Source organism: Rhinolophus hipposideros (assembly GCF_964194185.1).
Source record: "Rhinolophus hipposideros genome assembly, chromosome: 3".
In the NCBI taxonomy this organism is placed as follows: domain Eukaryota; kingdom Metazoa; phylum Chordata; class Mammalia; order Chiroptera; family Rhinolophidae; genus Rhinolophus; species Rhinolophus hipposideros.
The window spans coordinates 63,929,974-63,957,090 of record NC_138049.1 but is presented as its reverse complement, the minus strand read 5'-3'; the positions used below and the strand labels follow the sequence as shown (position 1 = coordinate 63,957,090).

Sequence of the window (27,117 nt, the reverse complement as noted above, 5' to 3'; positions counted from 1 at the left end):
TATATTTATGATTGGTTTAATTAGTGGAAATATAATACTAGAACTCAACAAAAGAATTCACTGAAGCATTTGTGCTCACTTCCTTATAGGAAAGCTATGTTTGAAAAGCATGTATTGAAAGAGTTAAATGTGCTTTCATGTATCTATCATCCTTAAAAAAAAAACTTGGATTATACTGATATTTGAGGTAAAAATTCCACAGCTGTTAAAATTGATCAGTTCCATTACATTGTATTATGCAGTCAAAAGAGAAGCAATTTGGAATCAGACTCAGGTTTTGAAAATAGCACTTCCTTAGATTTGGTAAATGAAAAGACTGATTTTTAAACCTTATTAGAAAATTAACTTCATTGATTACTAGAAAATGCTCACATTTAAAACACTGGCTTTATTCAAATACTACCCATCTGTATATTAAAAAACAAGCAGGTTAGAAGTAAATGTTTTATTCTTCCAACTAAATTCCAGTACTACAAGGGCAGTAAAACAATGATACACAGGGGGGAAAATGCAGCAATAAACATTTGTTAAAAAGACTGATAGAATAAATAAAAACGAGAGAGAGAGAGAGAGAGAGAGAGAGAGAGAGAGAGAGAGAGAGAGAGAGAGAGAAATCATATAAACCCATTCTGAAACCCCAAGAAGTCCTGGAATACAGAAATGCCCTCCTCCACTATTTCACAGGAAGCACTGTAGGCTATTTGCTTGATAATGTCCTGGGATTACATTCTAAATTATTAATAACTGGTTACATCTTGGTTGTAGTGCACAATTAAAATCACACTAACTTCATCTGAAGTGTCATTCTACAGTTTTATTTACACAACCAGTGAAGGGCATGTTCTTAGAATACCAGCTTTAATCCTTTTCAAACATATTAATATAAGAAGCCAAATTGTAATGATACAGCAAATGAGGCCACTGGTATTAATACAGGTAGCAAAAGTCCACATCCAGGTTGTACTGACATCAGGGAAATTTCCAAAACCAGCTGCTGCCTAAGAGTGGTTGCCACTGACAAAAGCTTGAAATAACCTGTATTCACAGGGGGGTGTTGGCATTGCTGCATGTCATTATTGGGACCTCTTGCAACAATTCAACAAGGAACAAGGCAGCCCACAAATGCAGAAAATGTGATTCATGAGACATCTAAAGGGGGAGAAAAGGAAAATTAATGCAAAGTCCAGTTCAAAATTCAAACACATACCAGATCTTTATCCCTAATACTGCCCTAGGTATTTAAGTAACCAAAAATAAGCCTTAGTAAACTTTGCTGCCTATTTCCTCGTTTTAATTTTCTTCTTGGGTATGAAGATAATTATGTATTATAGTAAATGTCTTCTTAAAAGATTGTCTTGTTTTCAGTTCATATATGCAATACTTACAACTAGCAGGCTGTTCTCCATATCGTCGCATTATTTGATCATGTGTAAACTTCACAAATGCATCATATTGTTCTAGAAATAAAAGGTACATGTCAATTACATGACTTGCAAAATGCCCTCTCTAATAAAATAGAGCCAGATAAGCTCTGAAAAATACAATATGTATAGTGAAACAATTCTAAGCTGGCACTTATCACACATAAAACATCAACAATAATAGTATAAAAAATGGAAACCAACATTTTAGTCCAAATCACACCACCTTATAAGCTGCATGGGGATTATTTCTTAACCTATTGAAAATAAAAGGCTTGGGGGAAAAAAGGTATCTTTCTACTCTGAAAGTTTATTATAAGTGGTCTATGAACGGCAATTTATTGCAATGAGAGGAAATAAGACACCAAAAGCTAAAAAAGTGACACACCCAAAAACATAACACCTAAAACATAATCAGATGCCACAGAAGATGTTATATAACTAAACAAATTCTCTTGCTTATATTAGCACTTTGATTTAACTCTTAAGAATCAAACAACTTATACAATATTGATATCCAGTAAAATCTGTGCCATAAAAATCTGTAGGGGAATTCTGATTAAGCTGCCATACATAATAAATTTACTGCAATTAAGTTACCACATTTTACTAAATTTTTTTTTTGAAATAAGACTTGATACTCTAAAGTGATACACACAGTGCCAGTTAAGTTATTTAAAGTTTCTAGACTTATGGCAAAGTTATGAAACACAAAATCCAAATATCCAACCAAACTGAGGGCAACAGTCAAAGTCAAGTTTTTAGCACAGGAACATAAGAAGAAAAATCTAGTTCACTAATAATACTGCTGCTGATCTACATGGCTAACAAATACTGTCTTGAGGTCACTAAAGAGGGCCATGAGTGAGCTACATAAATGTTCATTTCCTTTCGTGAACTGAAATTCTCTGGTTCTTGGAAAAAAATACCGTACCAGTGTACAGAAAGTAATTTAAATGACATGAAGTATGCGTGGGAAATAAGGCATTTCTTACAGTGAGTTTCTGGGGGACTAGAGATAATCTCATACCTGCAAGTTTTGTGTTCAGTATTTCTTCATACTCTTCTCGAACTTTCTCTTCACGTTCTTTCAACAAACGTTCACAGATCATCCCAACCTGCCGTAGGGTGAATAAGGGCTGCTCTTTTTTTAATGGTGAGGATGTTTCAGAGGAAGTCCCTGTGTAACATGAACAGCAACAAGAAGCACCTGATTTAGAGCTATCGTAACAAGTGTCTTCTGACACAGGAGGTCTCATTTGGATCTTTTGCTTGTGACTGGAAAAATATAGCAAGATGTATACAATCAAATATAAAGGAAAAAGTCTGAAAGGGAGTGGAAAAAACTACAAAATACAAACAAACTTAAAGTTTTTGTTCTTTTATTAGGGATACTAGTCAGGAGACCACTTTGCAAAGATAAATACTGAGAATATATCCCATAATACTCAGTATTCTGTGGTTCAGAGTCCTTCAGAGTCCGGAGATTAATCTAACAGCCACTTGGCATTATCAGATGATACTAAATATAAAAGATTTCTTCAGAATGCATTCTTCTTAAAGTACTACTTAAGGCAATCAATTTCCCAAAAACATTCTTCCTTTCTTGAAACACCTGAAATTAATCTTTTTGAGAACTCGGGATTAGGACAGCCATCCGTTATGACAGCCACTGCTGCACACATTTGATGCACGTACGAGTACATGGATTTGCTAGCAACTGTTTGTCCTGCTTTGTGTATCTGTCTCAGGTGTAGCCCTAATTAGTCTTTCACCTGCTCTCTAGAACCTGCGTGGCTGGGACCGGTTAACTATGCTTGTTAGAGCTGTGATTATCACAAGAAGAGAGTATACCAGAGCTTTATTACCAGCCAAAGTAGCCCATAACTACTACTAAGGCTATCTTTATTTACTTTCAAATTCCCAGCTTCCCTGAGGCTACCAGTTAATTGATCTCCTAAGAAATAAACTGACTAATGGATAATAATCTTCATTTCCTGCTGATATAGTGTAGTCTACCTTTACCTCCCCTTACCACATTTCACCCACTTACTGTATGTTGCCGTGTATAATATGTACTTTTTTGCCTAAATTTGTGAGGGAAAAATAAGGATGCACAATGTATGCGGGTAGTACTAATTCCGTATCTATATAAATGTTTTTAATTCTTTTATTTATGCTTATGAGTTAAAGTATAACTCCAGAATCAGTAACAGTATCTGTATGCAAAATAATACCCTAGAATATGATCATCGGTTTTGTTGAACTTATGACTATCTGTAATTACAAAGAAGAGTTCTTGGCCTTCTACAATGCGTAAATATTGTAAATTTGTTACAGGTACATAAAATTTCTTGTACCTTGTATCTGTTCTTGTGTTTTGTAATTTGTTATATAAAATTTCTTGTACCACAATATGTTAAAAAATAAATGGTAAAATTCCTTTATAATGCAAAAAAGTACCTAAATGTAAACAAATAAAAATTTGAATTAAAAGAGAAAATGAAAAGATTTCTTTTCTGAAAGTTTGGGCCAGAAAAGTGGGTGCCCATTATACATAGGAGCGCATTATACACGGCGAACACGGGGTACCTGGCCTTCCAAACTGGCAGGACTACCACAGAATTCAGTTTTGAACAAGTTCATGTTTCCTAATCTAACTTTATTTCACTGTTTTATAGCCTTTGAATGTTTGTTTGTTTTTGTTTTAATTTTCATTCTGACAAGTTTTCCTATCCCTGTGGGGAACTACTGTCACAAAACAGTTTTGCTGAGAACTTTACTAAAGGTAAGAGCACTTCTGATGGCTCTTTTTCAGCAAGAAACTTTACTTCCCCTTCATTTCAAATAGCCCTCACTTTCCTGCCCGTTTTTTAAAAGTGTATTTGCAAACTATTCCCTCCCACAAAAGGTAGGTAAAAACAACATACTCTCAAAGAATCCATTTTTAGGAATCCTAACAGGACAAGTGCATGAGGGTATATGCACAGGGACACTTTTGTAAATAGTGTGAATCTAATGTTTAAATAATTATTGGAAATCCATAAAATAGCATGGTATTCAGCTATGGCAAGGTACATGTATAACTAACAGACAAGACACAGTATACTGTTACTTTTTGTTTTAATGGAGGCTGCACATCATAGCACTTAAGGAAAGTCCACTTAGGGGATTTTATATACACGTGGTTGTCTTTGGGTAGTGAGAATCCAGACAGCGATTACTTATTTTGTTTCATATTTTTAAGAGATCATGCATTATTTGTATAAGTGTTAAAAAAAAAAATCAAGCGGAGAAATAGGAGCTTGACTGACTAAAGGATTACCTGTTCCCATACTAAATAACATTTCCTTTCACTTGGCTTATTATTACCTGGTGAAGCTGGTCCACTGAGGAGAAATGCATGTGGCTGTGCGTCAGAAGTACAACATGGATCCGTCTGTTGGAAACTAGCTTCTAAATGTCTTCTCTTCTGCATGCGTTTATACTCTTGTTTTATGTTGTACAGAATTTGTTCTAAGAAAAAAGTTAAAATTTGTCAAGATAAAAACTTTCAAGTTTAAACATTTAAAAAAGGTGGGGTTTCCAACAATTATTTAGTAGAACCAATCTACTGAAAATACTCTCTTCAAATAATATCCAGAATGATGTTCTGGGAGGGATAAATTTCACCATTAATAGGGGGCATTCATTTAGAAACAGCACATACACACCACCTGAGATTCAGCTATTCCACAATACCATTCTTTTTGAGCACTGATTAGGAAAAAAATAAGTTTTTTCACCCCATGTAAAGATAAGGGCAGTCTATGAACTAAAACATACAACTTACTCAGGTTCTTAACAGTCACAGACTCAAAGGTCATTTATTCACCACACATAGAACTATTGAACTAACAGGCTTTTCCTAGATCATAAACATTAGGTTGGTGCAAAAGTTACTGCGGTTTTTGCAATTGTTAACCTTTTAAACCACAATTACTTTTGCACCAACTTAATAATTAGAAGTGGGGAGGGCTATGTATATACAAGCACATGCCAGTGAAAAGTGACTGCAGGTCAACAAAATGACAGAATAGATGGGAACTAAAAAAATTATACATTAAATGGTCATAACCATTAATATTAAGATAAACAGAACCTATGAATATTACAGCATTAACAGTAAAGTTTTGTTCGGAATCTTGGGGGTATAAACCCATGTAAAGTGGTTGCTACATTACAGGCACTCTGGAAGAACCACTACACTACAGATCCATTATCTTCAACCACAATCATGGAATCGGGTGAAATTATTATCCAGCATATCCTTTAGGCCAGTGTGATTCAGTTTAGAAAGATTTCTAATTCAACAGTCACCATTTAGCTTCTCCAGGAAATCCCTCCCTGAGGTTCCTTGTAACAGTGATGAGATGCTACAGGAACTTACACCCTTGTTTACACCAATTAGCCTATGGTGAGACTGGTTTCATTGTACATCATTTTGTGTAATGTTGTAGAACCTATCAGTGACGTGAAGTGAGGACTGACTGTACATCCTAAGAAGTTAACAATCCCAATCCAAAGTTAATTTAACAAAAATTTAAAGTTATGGTGGCAACAGGCAATAAAATCATTCATAAATATAATGGAGTGTAATTTTAACAATTCTGCAACGATGCATTAATTTAAAAATGAATTAAACACTCAATTGAAGGTTAAAGATTTATGTGAGAACAATGCTTTTTTAAAAATTAATACTGGTGGTTTTCTTAGGTATATATTTATTTCTCATGTCTCTTTTCTCACTTTATGTTGTTTCCCTAGCAAGAAGAACTTTAGCGCTTTGGAGACACAGACTCTAAGGGGACATCATCAATCAGTCCCTTAAACATTCTGACTTATGCTATTTCATTATTTTAACTGGAAGAAAAAGGGGAAGAAAAATGGCAAAAGATACACCCATTTATGATTCCATTTATGTAAATATTATGTGTAAACAAGCCTGTTTACATATACATGAGTGTGCATCTTAAGCACAAAAATCACACATTGGAATGATTAACTTTCAGGTTGGTTTTGTGAGGGATGCTTTTGCTATTGTTAATATTTTCAGAATATTAACACATTTGTTTAAAGTTATTTTCAGGGCCGGCCCGGTGGCTGAGGCGGTTAGAGCTCCATGCTCCTAACTCCGAAGGCTGCAGGTTCGATTCCCGCAAGGGATGGTGGGCTGCGCCCCCTGCAACTAGCAACTGGACCTGGAGCTGAGCTGCGCCCTCCACAACTAAGATAGAAAGGACAACTTGACTTGGAAAAAAGTCCTGGAAGTATACACTGTTTCCCAATAAAGTCGGGTTCCCCTTCCCCAATAAAATCTTAAAAGAAAAAGTTATTTGCAGTCTCTTTCTATTGATTTGAAATAGTTTGTAATTTAGAAACGAAGTTACTGGTGTGAAATAAAATGGCTTTCTATTGAACAGTTAAGCTCGATAGAAATAGGTTTCCTAAGACTCACAGAGGTGTCCAATAAAACTAGTGCAACATCCCATACCAACCAGGACAAGCTCACATATTCTTGTTTTTTAATAAAAGAACTCTTTCAGTAGCAATATTCTAAAAGGTTTCAAAGTACTGATGGTTCGATCTTTGACAGACAGCAAGCTTCATTCATCACTTTCTGCTCCAAGCTACCATCACCCTGATCATTCAAAGCATCCTAAAGTTTATTCACAACCAGAAAGTTCAAATGTACTAGCAGAGTAAGCTGACTGTAGCATCTTTTGTATGACTTGATTCTTTGATCACCACACAGCTGTTCTCCGGTTCTTTTAGTTTTCCTTTTGCTTCACAAAATTAACCAAAGCACAACTAAGATGTACCAAAAGAATAGTTGTAACAAATTTAATGTGTTCTTTTAATAGTCGCAAAAAATACCTACCTTACCATTATGATTAAATTTTTAAAAATTTAGCTTTATAAACCATACAGTAAGAGGCATCACAACAAGCTAAGGAACTGTAAGATGTAATTTACAAATGAATCCACCAATTTAAATGTATACTTCGATGAGTTCTGACAAGTGTGTACATAGTCTTGGAACCACCACAGCCATAAAAAAGAACTTTATTACCCTAAAAAGTTCTCTCATGCTCCTATTCACCACTGCCACCACTACTCATCTATTGTCACTCTAGTTTTGCCTCTTATAAAATTTCATACAAATGGAATCATAAAGAGTGTAGACTTTTGTGTCTGATTTCTTTCACTCAGCAAAATGCTTGAGATTCATACATGATATTATTGCATGAATCAGTCATTCATTTTTATTAGTGAGTATTCCATTATGTGTGTAATACCCATGAACTTATCCATTCTCCTTTAATGGACTGTTTACAATTTGGGACTATTATGAATGTTCAAGTACAAGTCTATGGGTGACCAAATTTTCAATTTTCTTGGGTAAATACCTATGAGTACAACTGGACAGCCTGATAATATGGTAAAAGCATGGCTTTACTCTAAATTGCCCAACCACTTTCCAGAGTAATTATACCACTTTGCATTCCCACCAGCAACGAATGTTCCAGCTGCACATCTTTTGCCAACAGCTCAGTTAGAGCTGAAGAATTTCGCATGCTATTGCCTGCACTGCTTTTTACATCGAATATGATGCAACCATGTCATCTAAGCCTCACTGTGCCCTCAAATGCTCTAATACACGATCAACACTGTCATGCAGTGACTGGTCCAACTCAACTTGACCAAGATCTCAGCAGCACAAGTAGCAAACAGCTAACTGGAAGCCTCAGCTCAATTTATCTCAGTGCAGAGGTATAAGCAGGTTTGAAGCTGTAACTCAAGGAATTTCCCAAGATTCAATTCAATACCATAACTCACATTTTAAGCTCAACCTAGGTACTTGCCTGACTTAAGCTGTTTCGATACCAGCTAAAGGCCTTCCATCCATCTATAAAGTTAGTCTTAAAATACTTAAATCAAGCCATCTCTTATCAAACTAGCAAGTGACATTTTATTCCCAGTATATGGAACATCTGACATTGTGTTACCTACACAAGTTATGGTCCATTAAAGAAAAAGTCAAAGCTTCATTTATTTGATCAGTTGCACATTTCAGTTTTAGTCATGCAGCCTTCATACTTACAAAGCACAGACCCAATTTTGCAGCAAAATATGTGGTTATCTTCATGATAATCTACACCACAAATGGTTGTATATCCCTTTCCAAAATCCTAAAAACTACATCACTTTTACCACAGACTTTTCCACTGTACTATGCTAAGTGACAATCATTACTAGCAAGATCTATGACTAATGGCATTTTCATTCCCAAACCTAGTAAATGCCATTGAGATTGTGAATAAAACTATTCTCCTTTAACAGGTAGGGAGATTACCAACGAGCCAGCACTTACTCCTTTGGGATATTAAAAAAACAAAACAACCAAAAATCTAGGTAAATGTGAAAAGAAAAGGCCTGGCTTGACACAATATTAAGCCTACTTCCAAACTGTTTTCTTAGTTGCCAGTGATTACTTAGAAAGCCTGGATACAGTAAGATCAACAATATAAACAGGAGAAAGCAGCTGATAGGATAAAAACATAACTGAGTTGATGAAGGTAAGAAAAACAGCATTAAGATGGGACCGAGAGCAAAAGGAGGAATATAGATTTAGAAGAAACTAAAAATATGTTTAAAGAGAACCACAAAATTGGGAGAGGCGAGGCACTAAGTATCTTTTTTTCTGGAGTCCATAAAATGTCTAAAAATCTGTGCTTTGTGACACTAAACTTTTGGCCCAGACCTTTATAGACTTACTGTTTTCCTACTGATGTCATTAGTAGGCCAAACATCAAGTTTCATTAATAGTTTTAAGTTTAGATGTAGTATAAGACCCCTTTTTTCCACCTTATATGCTAAGTTTTCTATGGCATATCATTTTGAAAAAACAAAATGAAAGTTCATTTCAACAGATAAACAATGGAGTTAAAATAAATCTTCAAAGTCTGTCAGTTCTAGGCAGGAACACAAATGAAATGGAAAACCTGTACACAAGTAGAGAAAACCTGCAGTAGCCATTAAGACCTAAAACTAACAAAATTTTCCAAGTAAGACCAAATCTAGAGCTCTGAACTACATACGTGACATTTCCAGGGCTACTTTATAAATTAAAATACACAATTAAAAGTTGCTATGGAGACCAATCTCTGTAAATCGACTATTTTCCCATAATCATCTGTTCAGAAACTAACAGTTCTTATGTTCTCCTTGACGGAACCTTAAGGACAATGTTGCTATCTAGACATGAGCTATCTAAGTAAAAAGAATGTGCTTTAACATTATTGCTATGTACAAGGGACCTGAAACCAAACTAACATGACTGTGAACTTGTATCTAGTTTTACCTTCTACTTGAATTAACATGAATCCTACTAAGCATAATATAGCTGGGCACAATTATATAAACATTAGGGTATTATCTATAGTACTTCAAAAGCAACTGAATTTAGATTCTAAATTTACATTATATAGTATTTTACTGTTTAAGAAGCATTCATTTATCTCCTACAAGAAGCAGAAACACTATAATCACTATAGGTGAAATTCTATTATTTCACTGGTACTATAACAGCCAATGACTATTAGGTTGGTGCAAAAGTAATTGCGGTTTAAAATAATTGCAAAAACTGCAATTACTTTTGCACCAACCTAATATTTGAAATAAATGACTCAATTTGTTAAAATCCTGCAGGTCTAAGTATAAATTTTACAAATTAGCTGCACCATGGGAGTCACTAATACAGAGTCCAATAATACTCAATCAGCAGGTGTCTCTTCCCTGACATCCAAGAAGTTTCATACCTCTATTTTATATTACACTAGATTCTAAAGAGATATGTTAACACCGTTCATTTTGCTCTTTAGCTTTATACTATCTGCAAGTATCTCCTCAAATTGCTTACAAGCCAGGAAAATACAGAATAGTAAGAACCAAAAAAGCAATCAATGGGGAAGAAGAAGGGGGAAACTAAACCACCTAAAACATGCATGTTACAGAAGACATTTGGTGCCAAGGTAAGGTTTGTAAGGACAGAGAGCAGACTGCCTGAGAAGGACTCTAGGGCATTTCAATCAAGCTGAAGAACAAGCCTGTTTTCTATAGCAACTTATTTATTAGGATACACAAAACATATACCACCCCCACCCCCACCCCATACTGATGATTCCCAGGCTAACAACATGTTTGCCTTGAACACTCTCTTTTTAAAAACAAGTGTGAATTTGTGGCCAACATTTAAAAGTTGCGTGATTTTACATTAAAAATAAGGTTTTTTTGGCTGTTGGGGGTGGGGACTGAATATGGTAAAATTAGCTAAGAGTGGCTGCTACCTTTTGGGCCTAAGTTCTCAAGTGCTTTTAAACTTCAAATTCACATGTCAATCACCTGGGGACTTTTTTTTTTTTTTAATGAAGACAGAGTCTGGCGCCTCAGACTGCATTTTTAATAAGTTTCCAGGTGACAGTAGCAAGGTTGGAATTCATTGGTTCCCAACTAATTTACTTCACACATTTATATTATTTGCCCGGAACTATGGGCATTTAAATTTCTATGCCCTGCTTAAAACAGTAACTCCTCTACTATGGCAATTAAAAAAGAAGTGCTTGGTTTATTTATTATTGGACATACCAGGAAATGGAGGGGAGGAGAAGCAGTAACAACAGAGATTATTACAAGTACAAAAATATTAGTTCATTTTCCCACGCTCACTTGCATGGCTGTAGTTCTGTGGCAGACATACTCTCCTCCCTAGCAGGAGTCTAGTCTGTAAATCAATTTAAATTTGACCTACCTCAGGAGACTCATTACGTGAATTAACATGTATATATTCATTTTTCCTAACACCAAACTCGTATTATGTAATTATTATTATTTCTGCTTTAAAAAACCAATTAAGACTACCATTCACACCAGAAGGCACTGATTGGGAGCCCACAGACATCTTTTGTTTATCCCATACATTTTGTAAATTAGTTGTGAATATTTAAAAGTCAACAGATTTCACAAAAATTCTGATTACTGTGTTGGAGGGAGGGCTACTGGGAAGCTCTGACAATAAAAGGTCCAAATTCCCCATGTCCCGAAACTGAGAGGAGTGGTCTAAAGATATAAATTGAATCATCTGTGAGGGGTACCATGCATGTGATTGCTCAGGGAGCTATTTAGCTAGACAGGAGTTGAACCTAGAACTAAGGAACGCTTATGTTTGATAGTCAGATGAAGACAGAAAGCAGCCAGTGAATGAATTGTTCTTACAGAAGGGGGAAAATAGTATTTCAAAAAAAAAGGAAGTGGGTTCTCAGTGTGCTTTAAGAAAGGTGAACAAGATGAGGATTCACTCACTGTGTGCTATGGAAGTCACTGGTGACTAGACAAGTGGCACATAAATACAACAGTAAGCGTGAGTTGAGAACCCAAGAAATGGAAGCAAATAGACTATGTGAAAGCTCTTTGAATTTGGTTTTGAAGTGGAGGAATGTGGAGGTCTGCTGAAGGAAAATGAGGATGTTTTACTTACTTCATAATGCAAGGCTTGACAATATTTAAAACTAAAAGCAAGGGTCTGGCTGAGAGAGTAAAACAGTCAAAAGGATAATGTTCCTTTGGAGAGAAGTGGGATCCTTCCCTTCCTGTGTGAAGTGCTTTAATTACCTCATTTAATCTTCAATACTATTAATGTAAGTGAAACAAGTAGGCACAAATGTTGGCAGTGTTTGGTGCTGGGAAAAATTAAAAAGCTGCCATTTGATGGCTTCTGTTTTTTCTGAGTAGAGGCAAGGTTATTCACTGAAATGACAGGATTGCTAGACAGCGTAAAAAGTCACATTTGAGGTGGCCCTATTGTGACCGTCTTTAGTACTCAGGGAAGGAAAGCTCAATCATCACAACCCTAGGAGGGCGATACTATCACCATGTGCATAATTTTACAGAGGAGGAAAATGAAGCTCTGTTTCAATGTCTTCTGAAAGGTCACACAGCTGGATTATGACAAAACCAACCCTGATCTCAGGGCCTAAACTCTTAACATCTACTCCCCTCTCACGTACTGTATTATAGTACTACACACACCTAGCCAGTATTCCACAGGTACCTCAAGTTACAATAAAGCACAACGAGGAAAGCCAATTTTTAAAAAAAGGATGCCAGTTAGAACAGGTGGATTAGTACCATGTTATTGATACTTCATACTCCGTAACTTCAAACTATGACTGTTAAGAAGGTAAAAACCAAATCGGAGGATAATTCTCATCTACCTACAAACCTGAAACTGTTATCACTGGCTGTAACAGAATAATTAAAAGAAATCTTCTTGTTACATTCAGATGTTTACATAAGGGATGCTTCAAGCATCTCTAAAATGCCCCCACATAGGACAGGCATCTGTATCTAACCAGAATGTTTTATTGGTGTTTTGAAAGTAAGGAAGTATTCTAAACTGGTAGATCGGCCTTGCCATACAGGACTGATTACAATGTCAGCCTCTGATAATGTACTATTTTCACGTTGGGCCATGGATGGATTGTTACTGGGTTCCCCTGCTCTGTCATAGCAACCTAAAACCTCCTATGCTTTAAACTAATTATACTACTTAGAAAAGTTTTTCTTCCAGAGAATTACATTTTAGTATTAGGAACAAGGCAATCTTCTATAAAAATTAAAAGGCAAACAGTAAAAGGGACAGTAAAGTTTAAAAAATTGGCTTTCTGCAATCTTTCAAATTCCACTCTGTATTCTATTCTTCAATTGCTAGATCATTGCTACAATACTTATTAAAAAAAAAAAGAGAGAGAAACAAAAAAAAGGAAATCAACTCTCCCAGGTTCCTCCCTGCCATCTTTCTCCTTAGTTTGATTTTTAGAGGGAGTTTTCTAAGAATTAACATTAATGAAAATGAATTATAACTAAAGTTAGAATACACATCACAGACTGAGACAATTTCAGAAACAGCCAATAAACAAAGTTCAACACTCACCTAAAAAGAATCTTTTTCTTGAAGGTTTCAAAAATAGTAAATGTGTAATTTAATCAGTAACCCAATCTCAATATTTAAGCTGCCAAAGGTGAAAATAATGATAATGTGGATAAATGTCCACATGGAATTAAAATACGTATATTAATAAAGCATAAAGATTATAATATTTTTATTCAAGTTTAGCTAGCTAATAAAAGTATTAGCAGTGGCGACTCTATCAGTCTCTACAGAGACTTTCTGTCTTTGCCTAACCAGCACAGTATCTGGAACTCAAATGAGGTTCATAAAAGCTAAAGTGACTTCTAGAGTACGTATTTAGATTTTTTAATAATGTTGAGAAAAACTAGGTACTTGCATAGACCTAGAAATGAAAAATTAAGTCAAATCCAAAAATTGTATTAATAGAAAGATTACAATTTTAATAAAATCAAAACGTTGCAAAGCACTAGTACATTTCAGGATGATCTATGACACTTGTGACAGACAAAAACTTAGGACTTACAGTTTTTAAAAAAAGGAGGAAGAAATAAAGTTATACTCCAAGACAAACTACAAGTATATTATGAGCTGTTTTTCTAGTACTTGAATGTTAAAAACGATTATCCCCCCCCCCAAAAAAAAAACCTGTCATCGCAAGAAAGACTACCCAATCTGGCACACTGCAAAATTCTGATCAAAAGGCCCAAAATAAATATCAAAGCTAACGATTCTGACATGTAGTAGAATTTTACTTTACCTTTAAGGATTATCTCCCTGCTCAATATAGCTGCAACATCTTATCACATGAGAAATTTGCTATAAATTAAAATAATTCAATTCTTTTAGAAATAAAAGATCAGAACTTTATAATATAAAATACTGTCTCCTAAAAGTCTTTAAAAATGTGTTTCTTCAAATGAACAAATCTCTGAAAAGGGTAAAAGCTATTATGGTAAATGGGGCTATTTCAAATTTTATAATGCACATAATCCATATTTACCATCATTGCCCAGAAAGATCAAGGAATAGTGAGACGTATACTTCAAGTGCCTTACGAAAAGCATTGTTCAAAGCCTTAAACTAATTGCTGTATTTATTAACACTACCCATTTGTCTGAGTCACAATTAAAAAAACCATACATTGGGCCGGCCTGGTGGCTCAGGTGGTTAGAGCTCCGTGCTCCTAACTCCTAAGGCTGCCGGTTCGATTCCCACATGGGCCAGTGGGCTCTCAACCACAAGGTTGCGGGTTCAACTCCTCGAGTCCCGCAAGGGATGGTGGGCAGCGACCCCTGCAACTAAAGATTGAACGTGGCACCTTGAGCTGAGCTGCCACTGAGCTCCCAGATGGCTCAGTTGGTTGGAACCCGTCCTCTCAACCACAAGGTTGCCGGTTCGACTCCCACAAGGGATGGTGGGCTGCACCCCCTGCAACTAGCAACGGGAACTAGACCTGGAGCTGAGCTGCGCCCTCCACAACTAGGACTGAAAGGACAACAACTTGATTTGGAAAAAAGTCCTGGAAGTACACACTGTTCCCCAATAAAGTCCTGTTCCCCTTCCCCAATAAAAATCTTAAAAAAACAAAAAAAAACAAAACCATACATTGTCGCAAAAATTGGCACAGATGAGAGGGGTAGAATTGAAATTACGTTTTTTCAAAAACTGCAGCATCTCTAAGAACCTTGGGAAATGCCAAGGCTTAACTAATTCACAAATACAATAAACATTTTAAAATTTTATTTGTGATAAGGCATTATAACTAAAAGAGAAGGTATGGCAGATAATAACAACTTTGGAGTTATTTTCAAAGTATACAAAGATTCATATGACCCACCCACCTCCTCAAAATCCATGGGGGCATTCCTGTTAACAATCTATTTGCTACAAGACTGCAGCTGATGGATCACATTGCTCAGGTGTGTTTAGAAGTTGAGAAATACTGCTAAGCTGAGTTCTAGACTCTCTACACTCAGCAATAATACTAAAGATAAATCTTTCAAACTAAATTCATTTGTGAAGAACTCTTCTGCAGATGCCAGACTGGTTCATATAAGCTTGAACAAGTATTTCACCTACCTACTTTTTTGAAAGTAGGTAGTCTTCTCAAAAACAAGAAATTAACCATAGTTTCAAGTATTCATAAAGATCATATTGTGAGTCAACAGTATGAGTACAAACACCAAGACTGCAGGGACCAGAAGAAGTTGGTTAATTTAGTCATAGGTGCTTGAAAAGACCCACCCCCAACACCATTATCTAGGTTCACAATCCAACTATCCAAGAGGTCCAAACTTAACCCATGCTATTATTCTGAAAGTTATCAAATTTCTTTTGAAATAGGAAAAACATGGAAAACTAGACCCTTCCACTGAATTTCTTGTCTCATCCTTTAAAAAAAGCATTGCTATCACTGTCTTCCTGGGTCTATTTAAATAAACTCTTAGGAAAGACCTACCTCAGTAACACATAGTATATTCTCTTTCCTATAAAGCCATTAAAGGACTGAAGACACCTGTTATTCTCCTTTACATCTCATATTGTCTCTGTGGCAACAATGGTAGCAAGTAGCATCTATAACCCAAAGAAGGGCTAACTTCTCTCTGATCTAGACATGTTTACCCGATGTGTTTCTGTGCTCAAGTCAGGCTTTCTTTTTCTACTTTCAAAACAAAAGAGCTCAATAATGAATACAACTGGATTCTGCTTTTAATGGCCATAAACCTACAGGATTCTTAAATGCACAATTCATAGAACCATAAAATAACTGAAGCTACATACATAGCGCTAAATAAAATATCAGGTTTAAAATCCCAAGTACAAAGACCATTAAAAAACAGTTTATTTGCCAAATCCACCGGGAAACTAGAAGCAACTTAACAGCTGTCTAAATAACCACAAAATATTAAGAACACTTCTGGCTCAATATAAATGACATCTGAAGTGAAATGCTGCCTTCTCCAACAGAATCTCATTTGTTTGCCTAGAACCATTTATACTTCATTTAAGCCAGCTGCTGTCTCTGTTTGCAGGCATGCATCAATGTCTATTGAACAATCTAAGTTCCTGTAAACCCTTTCCCGTTCACAAACTGCAATTTCCATTTTCAATGGCATGTTTCCAGCAAATACAATGAGTTCCTACAATGGAATTTAACTCTTCATCCAAAACCCAATTCCTACCGTGGCACTGGTAATAAGACACAAACAAAAGTGCCTACCAAATTCAAACAGGAAGACATTCACAGAAGTGGATCCACATTCACCATTCATTCGTTCATTCACTCACTCACTCATTACACAATTATGAAAAACACGTTGGATTTAACTATCTCTTGTAATGTTGCGTGGTATTTTGGTTTTATTAAAATAATTTTGTTTTTCAGAACGTCATGATGATCTTTTGGCTAATGGTAATATTCTGAGATGTTTCCAAAACAAATGGAGGATAGAAACCTTTGAATCTTTTTAACTATCCTACCAGAATGAGTGCTGACACAGCTGCTAGGCATTCATTTCCCCAACCACAGTCAATGCTTCCCCTCCCCCAACACACATACTCCTCCACTCATCATTCACTTTTTCTTTTCCACATCTATGCGTACTATAAACTGCTGACACCCCAGACCAGGCATAAGCAAACTTTTTCTGTAAAAGACCAGACAGTAAATATTTGAGCTTCGGGAAAATACAGTTTCTATCATAACTACTCAACTCTGTTGTTGTAACCTGCAATAGACAACACCTAAAAAAAAAGAAAAAGAATGGGCATGGCTGTGTCCCAACAAAACTTTATCTGCCAACGCGTTCCTTTTTCCTGGTAAGAAGTTGCAACAGCTTGAAAAATATTGATTCAAATAATAGGCATCAAGTCAAACTTTGGAATCACCTTCCTAGGATGACTAAAATAAACCAGAGTTTAAAACAGATGCCCACGTTCCTGAAACTACTAGTAAAGCCACAACATGGCTTCATCTACACATCAGAAGACACTATATAAGTATCCAGAGAACAATGACAAAATAATAAATTATCTACATGCTCTGAAAAACATTTCGCTTCAGGACTCTAGTTCTAAATTGTTTAAATTACATTTGAACTCACAGAAATGAAAGGAAAACAGTTTCCGCGGTAACAATCTCAATTTGGTAAGTCACTTTCCATTTACAACCTAGATACTTATTTCAGCTGAAGGGTACAAAGGTATTCACTTTTGAAAAGTTTAAGAATCACCACTGTTAAAACATAAATCTAAAAATTAGGTAACTGGAAAAATTATTCCCAAGTTTGGTGACATGGAAACTGGGAAGCTCATTGATCACCTGCACAACACTGCGGCTCCCGGTGTGACGTTATAACAAAACCATACAGGAGCACGCCCAAGTGGCCATGCAAGCACAATGCCAACTTACATGAAAAATGTCATTCAAAATTAGTTTAAAAAGGAAATTTTAAAAACTTTTAAAACAATTCAAAACTTTTAACCATTTTAGCTTCTTTTCAAGCCAACTTTTTATATTAATATTCAAATTCGTTGTAATAGCTAAGTAACTTTTAACAAATTCAATAAAAATCAGTAACAGTGATTTTAAAAGTTCGGGATACATCAAACTTCCCAGAAGAGATGTCAAAAACTCCTTGAAGAACAGACACAGCAATAATTTGAAAAATGTGAATGTGAATTAGTAGGCTTCAACAATCATTTTACTACCCACTTAACTGAAATTTGAGATAATGTAAAGCCATATGCATTAGCCAATGCTACAAATATATCAATGAAATGACAAATTTGCAAAGGATTACAATTCTTTCTGAGTAAGTTCACTTTAAAGTGAGGACAAACATTATAACCCCTGACAGGTTTATCATATATGCTCAAATCTATTTTAGCATTGAGATACACTTTAACTCCTAAACCTAACACTGTATTAATTCACAGGGTAGACTGAAATTTATTGCTGGTTAGCTGGAGCTATTTTTAAGTGTCCTAATTAGTTAAGTACAGATTCCATGGTATCATTTCAATTTTCAATGATACCATTTTACTAAAACGACAAACTCGCTACAACTTTATAACAGTATACCCCTTAAGTTAGATCAAATATTTAATAGAAAAGAAAGGTAGCCCCATATATTTGGGGAAGGACATTTAAAAATTTGACCTGAAAAAGACACAAAAGTAAACTAAGTCAACTCCAAATGGAAGTTACAGAGTGGTATATATTGCCCAGATGGTTTTTTTTTTTTGAAGCTAACGATAACAAAATATCTACATCAAGCTATGAAAAGGCTTTGTCTACCGGTCATATTATTACCAAAGGCTCACACACAAAGGAAACAGGTCTATCCTACCAGCCCACAAAAGCCTATCAGAGGGCTGTGCCAGGGGCCCACAAGGATTTTCAGGGTATATACGCTGGGCACACACACACACACACAGTACAAAGCAGCCAAAAGGCATTTCCCCAGTCACTTTTAGAAAATGTTTCATGAGGAAAAGCAAAAATAGTCTGAAGTCCCTTGCAATCTTGGGTTAATTTCTTTATTATTCTCAAGGCCTAGGCTTTCTCCCAATACTTTGTTGGGTAGGAAGAAAGCATTTCCAACTAAAAGTAACTGCTCAACCCCAATTTTCAACAGAATTTGCTTTTCGTTAAAAGTTCAAGTTTCTCAAGGTCCAGACGTATCACTGTGATCACATTACAGAACTCGGGAAGAGCATTTTCTTTGTTGTTGACCCTGCTAGGGAAACAGGTCTTGACTCAGCCAAAGTGGCGTTCTTGTGGGTGATTAATGACAGGCCTAGATCGCGCCCCAGTGACATCCATCCACACCCCCCACCTCCTTCTGCACTAAAATCGGCCATGTCTGAACTGGAGGAGGGGCCGCCGCCTCGCCGCAACCACCCACTCCCAGAGCTAATAGCTGCCGCCCATCGATTCGAGACAGACACCGATATTCGAGTGAAACGTGACCCTTCTCTCGCCTAAATGCATGAACAATATCGCCTTCCCCGATCACTTCCGCTGGGGCTCTCCAGACCACGGAAACACTCCATCCCAGCCCCTCGGCCCAAAGAAAGGGACCATCCTCCCCGCACAGTACCGGGCAAGGCACAGCCCCCACGACAAGGCACGGCCCCCACCCAGCCCACCCCCGACCCCCGACCCCCGCCTCCTTCCCATCAAGACATTTCTATTGTGTCTCCGAGGCTGGAGGAGCTACTGCGCTAACGACGAGGACCAGTCCGGCCCCCCCACCGCAGCGGCCGCCGCCGGCGCCCCGCAACCCCCGTTCTGTCGCCCACCCCCGCGGGCGCGGGGCACAGTCCCACCTGTGGTGAGGCGGGAGGAAACGTCGCCGAAGGGGGACGGCTCCATTCGGAGATACTTCTGCGGCGAGGCGGCGGCAGCCGAGAAGGAGGCGGCGGTGGCCGCGGCCGCGGACGACGGGGAGCAGGCGGCCGAGGTGGGCGCCGACAATGGCGCACAGCGTCTCCGCTTTGGGGACGCCGGGCTCAGCAGCGGATCGAAATCCAGAGTCCTTTTCAGAGTGGCTCCGCACGCCATGGCCGGGGCGGCTGAGGTGCCGGGCTCGGGTGGAGTCGGGAGGGGTGACGGGAGGGGAGGGCGAGGGAAGACGGGACTCGAGGAGCGCCTCACCGACGGGCTCAAGAGCAGAAAGGCGCCTGCAGGGGCGCCGGTGGGGAGAGGACAGCCGCCGCCGCCGCCGCCGCGGCAGGGGCAGTGGCCCGGGCCGGTACGGGCGAGAGCGGGAGGGGCGGTGTCAGCAGCTCACGCCAGCCGCATCGGGGGGGCTCTTCCGCCTCCTCGGGCGCGGATCCCCCCGGGAGAGGCTCCGGCCGCCCCCGCCGTCCGTTCGAGCTCTGCGCCGTGCCCGAGGCGCTCCTGCGCTGAGACCGGCACCCTTCGCAAGTCGAGACCAGCCCCGGGAGGTGTGAGGCTGGAATGCGACTCCCAAAACACTCGAGTAGGGTCCGAAGCTTGAGAGCGCCGGTCGATGAGGAAAGATTGCAAGGCGGCGGCGACGTCAGGAGCCCTAGCGAACACGTCCGGCCACTTCCCCCTCCACCGTACGACTCTTCCACCCGCCGCCGGCCCCAATATGGCGTCAATAACAACGCCGCCGATTCAAATCCTGCGGCGTCAGGGCGCGTGCGCTTAGCAGTGGCCAACCCCCCAAGCGTGCATTCTGGGAGTTGTAGGTTTTCACTGCCGGGAGGAATCCGCGTGAAAAGCGGTTAGGGAGGAGTCACGGAAACTACGACTCCCGTCATTCAAGTCATGCGATTCCGAGTTCCGGGTTGGAATTTAAATCCCCCTACACGGGTTGAGTTTAAAAGGAACTAAGCAAAAGAGGGAAAAAGAGCAGGCTGTAAGAGAGTGGTAGAGAGGAAGGCGAGCGAACCGGTCGGGTGGGGAAAGCGGGCTTAAAAGACCTTTAAAATTGAGGACATAGTTCTCCTGATTATCACTCCCACAGTGATTTAACAACCGGGAAATAGGAAACTAAGTCAAGCTCACCGTGCAAGATAGATTAATTTCCGTAAAACGAGTGCCAAAAACAAAACCTGTCACATCGTGGGGCTAGGAAATAAGATTATAGAACCTATTTAAAACAAGAGAGAACAACAGTATCAGATTGCAGGATCCTTGATTGAATTCGATGCTTTTGCCCTTCCCACGTAGCTGCTTGCGTCTAGTTCGTAATTCTGCAAAGCAGCTTTACCGTGTAAATGAATAGAATTTGAACGACGTACAGAACCAAATTGTTTTGCTTTGGATAAAAACGAGTGATATCAGAAATTGTATTATTTCTGTTGAATATTGGTGTATACGTTGTGAACAATAAAAATTACATCAACAGACATAATGAAATGAATCTAGGGAGTAGATGTTAGATCCATTTTGTAAGCAGAGAACATTTTTTCCTAAAAATTGTGCTTTTAATCAGGTACCTAAAATAAGAATCAAATATAGAATTAATAAAAAAGTGATTTATGTAATAAACTGTCACCAGTCCTTTGCCTGTGGTAGCTATCACCAGTCCAATACAAAACTAGTTATGTAAAATCCATTTTATCAAATAGCATCATTATCAAATGACCTTAGATACCAAATACTGACTTTCCATGCTTATTTGTTCCTGTCATTTATTCGGTAACTAAAAGATTTTTTTAAATGATTTTGTCTATTATCCTTTACACAATTTTTAGAGAGTAGTTCAACATATTTATTCGTTTTATAGAATTGTTCAAAACCTCAAAGATCATCACAATGCTTGTGTCAATGCAATGATCACAATGCTTGTGTCAATAACTAAGCTGTACTAATTTTAAGATACTATACTGTTTAGAAAACATCTTTTGAAAAACCAGTATTTAATGGAACAGCAGCTTAACTAAGACACTTAATAGGTAAAATTTTACTAAATTCTAAACACTCCATGAAATCTACAATAAGGTGAAATTAGCAGAATATATATATTTTTATGTAAATGAGTAGGAAGGATAGGTTAACACATGGAAAAGAAGTAGTAAAACATTTATGTTCTTGGTAAATATTTTCTGAAATTGAGATTTGACTTTAAATTATAGAACTTACATCAAAAGGGAGTGTTAGGAGTTGAATTGTGTTTCTTCAAATTCATATGTTGAAGTCCTAACCCTATGTATCTCAGAATGTGGCCATATTTGGAAATAGAGTCATTTCAGATGTAATTAATAAGATAAGGTATTACTGAAAATCCAATATGACTGGTATACTTCTAAAATGGGGAAATTTTAACACAGACAGAACACCAGGTGAATATGAAGGCAGAAATCTAAGGTGATAAGTCTACAAGACAAGGAAAACCAAAGATTGGCAGCAAACCACTAGAAATTAGGAGAGAGGCATGGAACAGATTCTCCCTCATAGTCCACAGGAAGAACCAACCCTGCTGATACCTTGATCTCAGAGTTCTAGTCTCCAGAACTCTGATAAACAATAAATTTGTTGTTTAAGCCATCCAGTTTATGGTACTTTGTTACGGCAGCCCTAGAAAACGAATACGGGGGTTGTGGTTAGCATATGAGTTAGACTGAATGGTTTGAAAATTAGGAAAGAGTTGTATATAAAGGTGGTAGTGGGTATCTGGTAAACTTGACATTTTAGTAATAATAGTTGCCCATTTGATCACCACTGCACAGCATATCTGCATAAGGCTCTCTGTTGTGATTGAACAGTGAACAGCACTGGGACAGCCTCCCCTTGTACCAGTGACTAAGGAGTGTGTTCAGAAACAGAGGGAAGCAAGGGGAATCCATCTTCATTCTCCTGTGTCTTTGCTCAGGATCTCTGCTCCACACTTTTTGCCTGACTACTTACCCTTTAAAACTCAACCCAGGCATTAACTTCTATAGGAAGCCTTCCCCCAACACTTCAAGGCTGAATTTGCTTTATAGATTCAGAGAAAGAGATACCTATCTCCATATCTTCATCATTACCCTCACCACATCGTAATATAATTCTCTGTTCACGAATCTGCCTCTCCCACTACTGTTAGGCTCACTTCAACAAATACCCATTGAGTATTTCTTCAACATTTTTAATCATTTCTATCCTCCCAGTAACCCATATTATTCTTGTCCCTTAAGATAGGTATCTACTAAAATATTATAGCAACCCCTTTAGAGTAGAAGAAAGATGAAGAAAAAAAAAAACCTAAGAAAATATTTCTTAGATCAAAATAAAAAATAAAAATAATACTTGCAAGCCCATAAATCTTAACATAGTTTAGAATTAAGTTTTTATTTTGTTGATCAAGAGGAAAAGAAAAGCATATTTAACACATAAGTTGAGTCAGATGACATGAATCTAAATATACAGTACAGCTAGCTAATGGATCCAGTGACCTACACAGACCACAATTACTCTTGTTGTTACTAAAAGGCCTATAACAAATTTTACAGGCTTGAAATATGTAGAATAGTTTGTGACAATCTAGGAAGTATTTTCTGATTTATACAATCTCTGAAGACTACAAAAAATCAAACTATTATATCAAGATGCTGGGCTTTGCTTGGTCCTAGACTTTTCTAACACCTCTGAAAATACCCCCTAGGATCTGATTCAGATGAGTCATTCTTTGACTAAAGCCAGAAAAGTAGACATAGCTGGATGACACAAAATCTCATCATCCTGAGCCTGAAAATCCTCTTCATACTATAAATCATTTTCGAACAGTTGTTCTGATGTCAAATAAAGATAAATGCAAATATGTAAGTTATGGAGAGATGTTTGCTGACTGCATGCTAACTTTGAGTAACCGTGGACTCAGCATTAGGAACAGCAGTTCTAATTCAGGAGTTGCATCAAATCTATATTCAGAACAAGCATTGCCTTAAGGCAGAAAGAAATTGTTTAATCACTGTGTAAATGAGTGCGGAGGACTACACATTGCAATTCCTTCTACATAAGATTTTGCAGGCTGGCTGGAACCTCTGGTAAGCACCATCTTTGGGATACATACTATTTTCCATTGTAGATATGATGCTGGCTAAGTTTACTGTGGTTTTATTATTTTAGATGTGGTAATTATTTTGAGTTGATTAGCTAAATCACAGAGCAATCAAAACTATATATTTGTGAGTGATTTCAAGAGGTCACCTAGTCTAGCCCCCAGACTCACAGCATGATTACCATGATACTCAAGCCAAATCAGTATATATCTGACTTCCTAAAGATTTTCATGAACAGCATCCAAAAGCCTGTTGTAAAAATGCAACTGCAAATTCTCTTATATCTAGCTTTAACCTTTTCTCCATCAGAGGATGATTTCTAGTTGTACAGGCATACCTCAGAAATAATTGAGTTCATTCAGACCACCAAAATAAAGCAAGCATCACAATAAAGCGAATCGTAAACTTTTGTTAGTGGAGGGTCTTGCCTTCCCTTTGTAAAAAACACACCTGTGAAGAACAATAAAGCAAAGCACAATAAAGCAAGGTATGCCTGTATAGTGCGCTATAAAGAGCAATGCACTCCAGGAAATAAGCCATGATTCATTTATCACGTGGGACCTGGAAAGAAACCACAAGATGGAGTTTTTATGAATCGCTTATTTTAAAATTTGCATACTTTTTTCAAGTTATACACCCTCGAGTACCTGTGTCCTTACTCTGAAACTATTTACTCTTACTTTACAGAAAAGTCAACCATGTTTGGGAATCTTATTTCCCAGCCCAAACCAATTAGAACAATCAAGTAGTAGAAGGAGATGGAGAAGGGAATTGAAGATGTTATACACTGACTACAAGCAATACAATCAGTGGATAGCAAAGAGATTAAAAAATACAAAATTCAAAAAGCATAACAGCCTTGAGCCACTGAAGTATCAAGACTATCAGGCCGACTGCATCTCAGGCGCCGCTGTATTATCAAAGCATCATATATTAATGGTAGAGTTGCCAGATTTCACAAATGAAAATATGACCCCTAGTAAATTTTGAATTTTAGATAAACAAGGAATAATTTGTTAGTACAAGTATGTACCAAATATTGTGTCTATGTTTATCTGAAATCCGAATATAGGGGTCCTGTATTTTATCTGGCAACCCTAAATAAGATGGTGACCCCAAGTCATCAGTAAAGCACAACCTGTGTTTAGTATGCAATCAAGAACTGTGTTACCAATATATTAGAAAATGTTCCATCTATAGTATTTAAGAAAATTAAAACTTTCAGTTGTCTGAAAAGTTAATTTATCCGAAATGCTTTGAGCTATATATGTTCTAGTCACTGCAGAGTGCCAGATATAAACACTTAAACACTGAATGAACAGTGAAATGCTTCACACACCCTTCCCCAATGGTAAGGACATCTCAAGTCCCTGCAGATTGTTCCTAGCCCCTCCTGGTTATTTAGTTTTAGAATTCCTTCACACCTTCTACTGCAGGTGTCAGTTCTGTTGTCCAGCTTGAATCCAAGCCTGACTTAGAGGTGGTGTCTCTGTCCATGCTGGACTCCCATTCCCACTTGCGCCTCTTGTCCTGGCCTTCCATGATGCTACAGTGAACATTCTCTTAGAAGGCTTTTTGAGAGAATGAGATGAAGAGTCAGTCAGGTGTGTGGAGTGAAGGAAATGAAGAAACAGGCCCAGTTCTTAACACCAGGAACAGATTTGCCAACCTTACCCACTGACAACAAGTGTGAACCTGGGCCCAATTATTGGTCACTTGCAGCTCTGGGGCCTGTATTAAGGCTAGGGATTCATTGGGTGCCCAAGAAACTGCTATATTTCACCTGGAACTCATGTCGCACAGTTGTTCTTTGTGGACTGATGAGCCCAAGAAATTCGTCTCCATCTTAAAGGAGAAAGTCTGCACTCTTAATAGGCTTTGCTTCTGAGCAGTGGGACATGGAGTACGTCTGTGGGAACATGATGAACAGGACACAATTCCCACCCTCATTAATATCTGAAGATTCTTATATGATTGTCTGAAGATTCTTTCACAAAAATCCCATTTATCATAATTATTTGAAAAATAAAAATATAATTTTCTGGAAAAAAACAAGTTATCTCAATTATCATCAATCTGAAAACTGAAAACCAGTATATCTCCAAACAGTGCTTAGCACATAGTTAACCACTAATAAGAGATGGCTATTACTGTCATGCTAAGACAAACTCCAAAATCTCACCAGGCCTGAAGTAGTGGAAGAATTTCAAGGGTAACTTCTTGTTTATTAAACTGCTCAGAGACCAATCACAGCTGCTGGGGGCCAGTTTCTGAGCCAATCTCCATTCCCTGGTACTCGAAGGGAACTCAGACAAAATCTAGCTTCCCAATCAGTGTAGTTGGGTTACAAGGTGCGCCTCACTTTTATCCCACTTAGATGAGTTAGAGCCTAGTTTGGCACTATTTGGGAGGAAACCAAAGTATTATTTATAGAGATCCTACTTAGATGAGTTAGAGCCTAGTTTGGCACTATTTGGGAGGAAACCAAAGTATTATTTATAGAGATCCTACATGGTGCTTTCTGAGTTTACCCTAATAAAAATTCAAGGTAGTGGTGTTAATCCCATTTTACTGTGGAACCTGTGGCTCATGCCTAAGGTCAGACAGTCTTAAATGGGTCAGAGTTAGGACTATTACCCAAATTTGTAAGATCCTGAAGGTGTGTTCGGTGTTCTTACATTCTGCACTGGTGACTTGGGCAGCAAAGAAACCTGGAAAGAGAGAAATAGATTAATTTACATTTTAAAAAACATTGTAATGGTAATAAGAGTAGCAAGTGGTTAATAAAAAAAAAAAATTAAGGACAGTGTCAGCATATATTCTAGAAGACACAAAAGAATGTATCCTATGACTGCTTTACTGTTTTGTTTCTGCCTGGAACCTGATACTTGAGTACCAAGCTTTAAAAGATGATTGATTGTTGCAGTATCACCTTTCTGTTCGAAGGCAATTGTGAGTTCCCAGGGAGTATTGTGCAATCACAAGTGGTCCACATGACTTACTTTCCTTTCCGAAAAAGGTCTTTCATTATGTCTCCAAAATAGCTAGGTACAGAGCACTAAAAATCATTCCTAAATCATATTAACCACCTTTTTTTATGTCGTTTGCTAACAACCAGCTAAATCGAAGTTCAGAATTTTTTTTCCTCTCTTGGTTACTTGCTAC

The 27,117-nt window shown here is 37.7% G+C and overlaps 1 protein-coding gene across 1 annotated transcript; it reads right to left on the bottom strand.

Annotated features, from left to right (window-relative positions):
* Nucleotides 1–368: 368 nt before the first annotated feature.
* On the bottom strand, nucleotides 369–20,590 carry AKIRIN2 (akirin 2). Its single transcript, XM_081044915.1, has 5 exons — nucleotides 19,765–20,590; nucleotides 4,794–4,937; nucleotides 2,452–2,601; nucleotides 1,386–1,457; nucleotides 369–1,149 (listed from the first exon to the last, which is right to left on the bottom strand). The coding sequence occupies exons 1-5, from the start codon at nucleotides 19,997–19,999 to the stop codon at nucleotides 1,139–1,141; spliced, it is 612 nt and encodes a 203-aa protein (XP_080901041.1). The 5' UTR covers nucleotides 20,000–20,590; the 3' UTR covers nucleotides 369–1,138.
* Between the last annotated feature and the right edge of the window lie 6,527 nt (nucleotides 20,591–27,117).

Bases quoted from the DNA above. Each gene is read 5' to 3' on its own strand.
- AKIRIN2 (XM_081044915.1), bottom strand. From the start codon at position 19,999: ATGGCGTGCGGAGCCACTCTGAAAAGGACTCTGGATTTCGATCCGCTG. The intron at 2,602-4,793 runs GTAATAATAAGC...CATGTTACACAG, and splicing joins CAGTGGACCAGCTTCACCAG to GGACTTCCTCTGAAACATCC. The intron at 1,458-2,451 runs GTATGAGATTAT...TTTTATTTCTAG, and splicing joins ACTGAACACAAAACTTGCAG to AACAATATGATGCATTTGTG.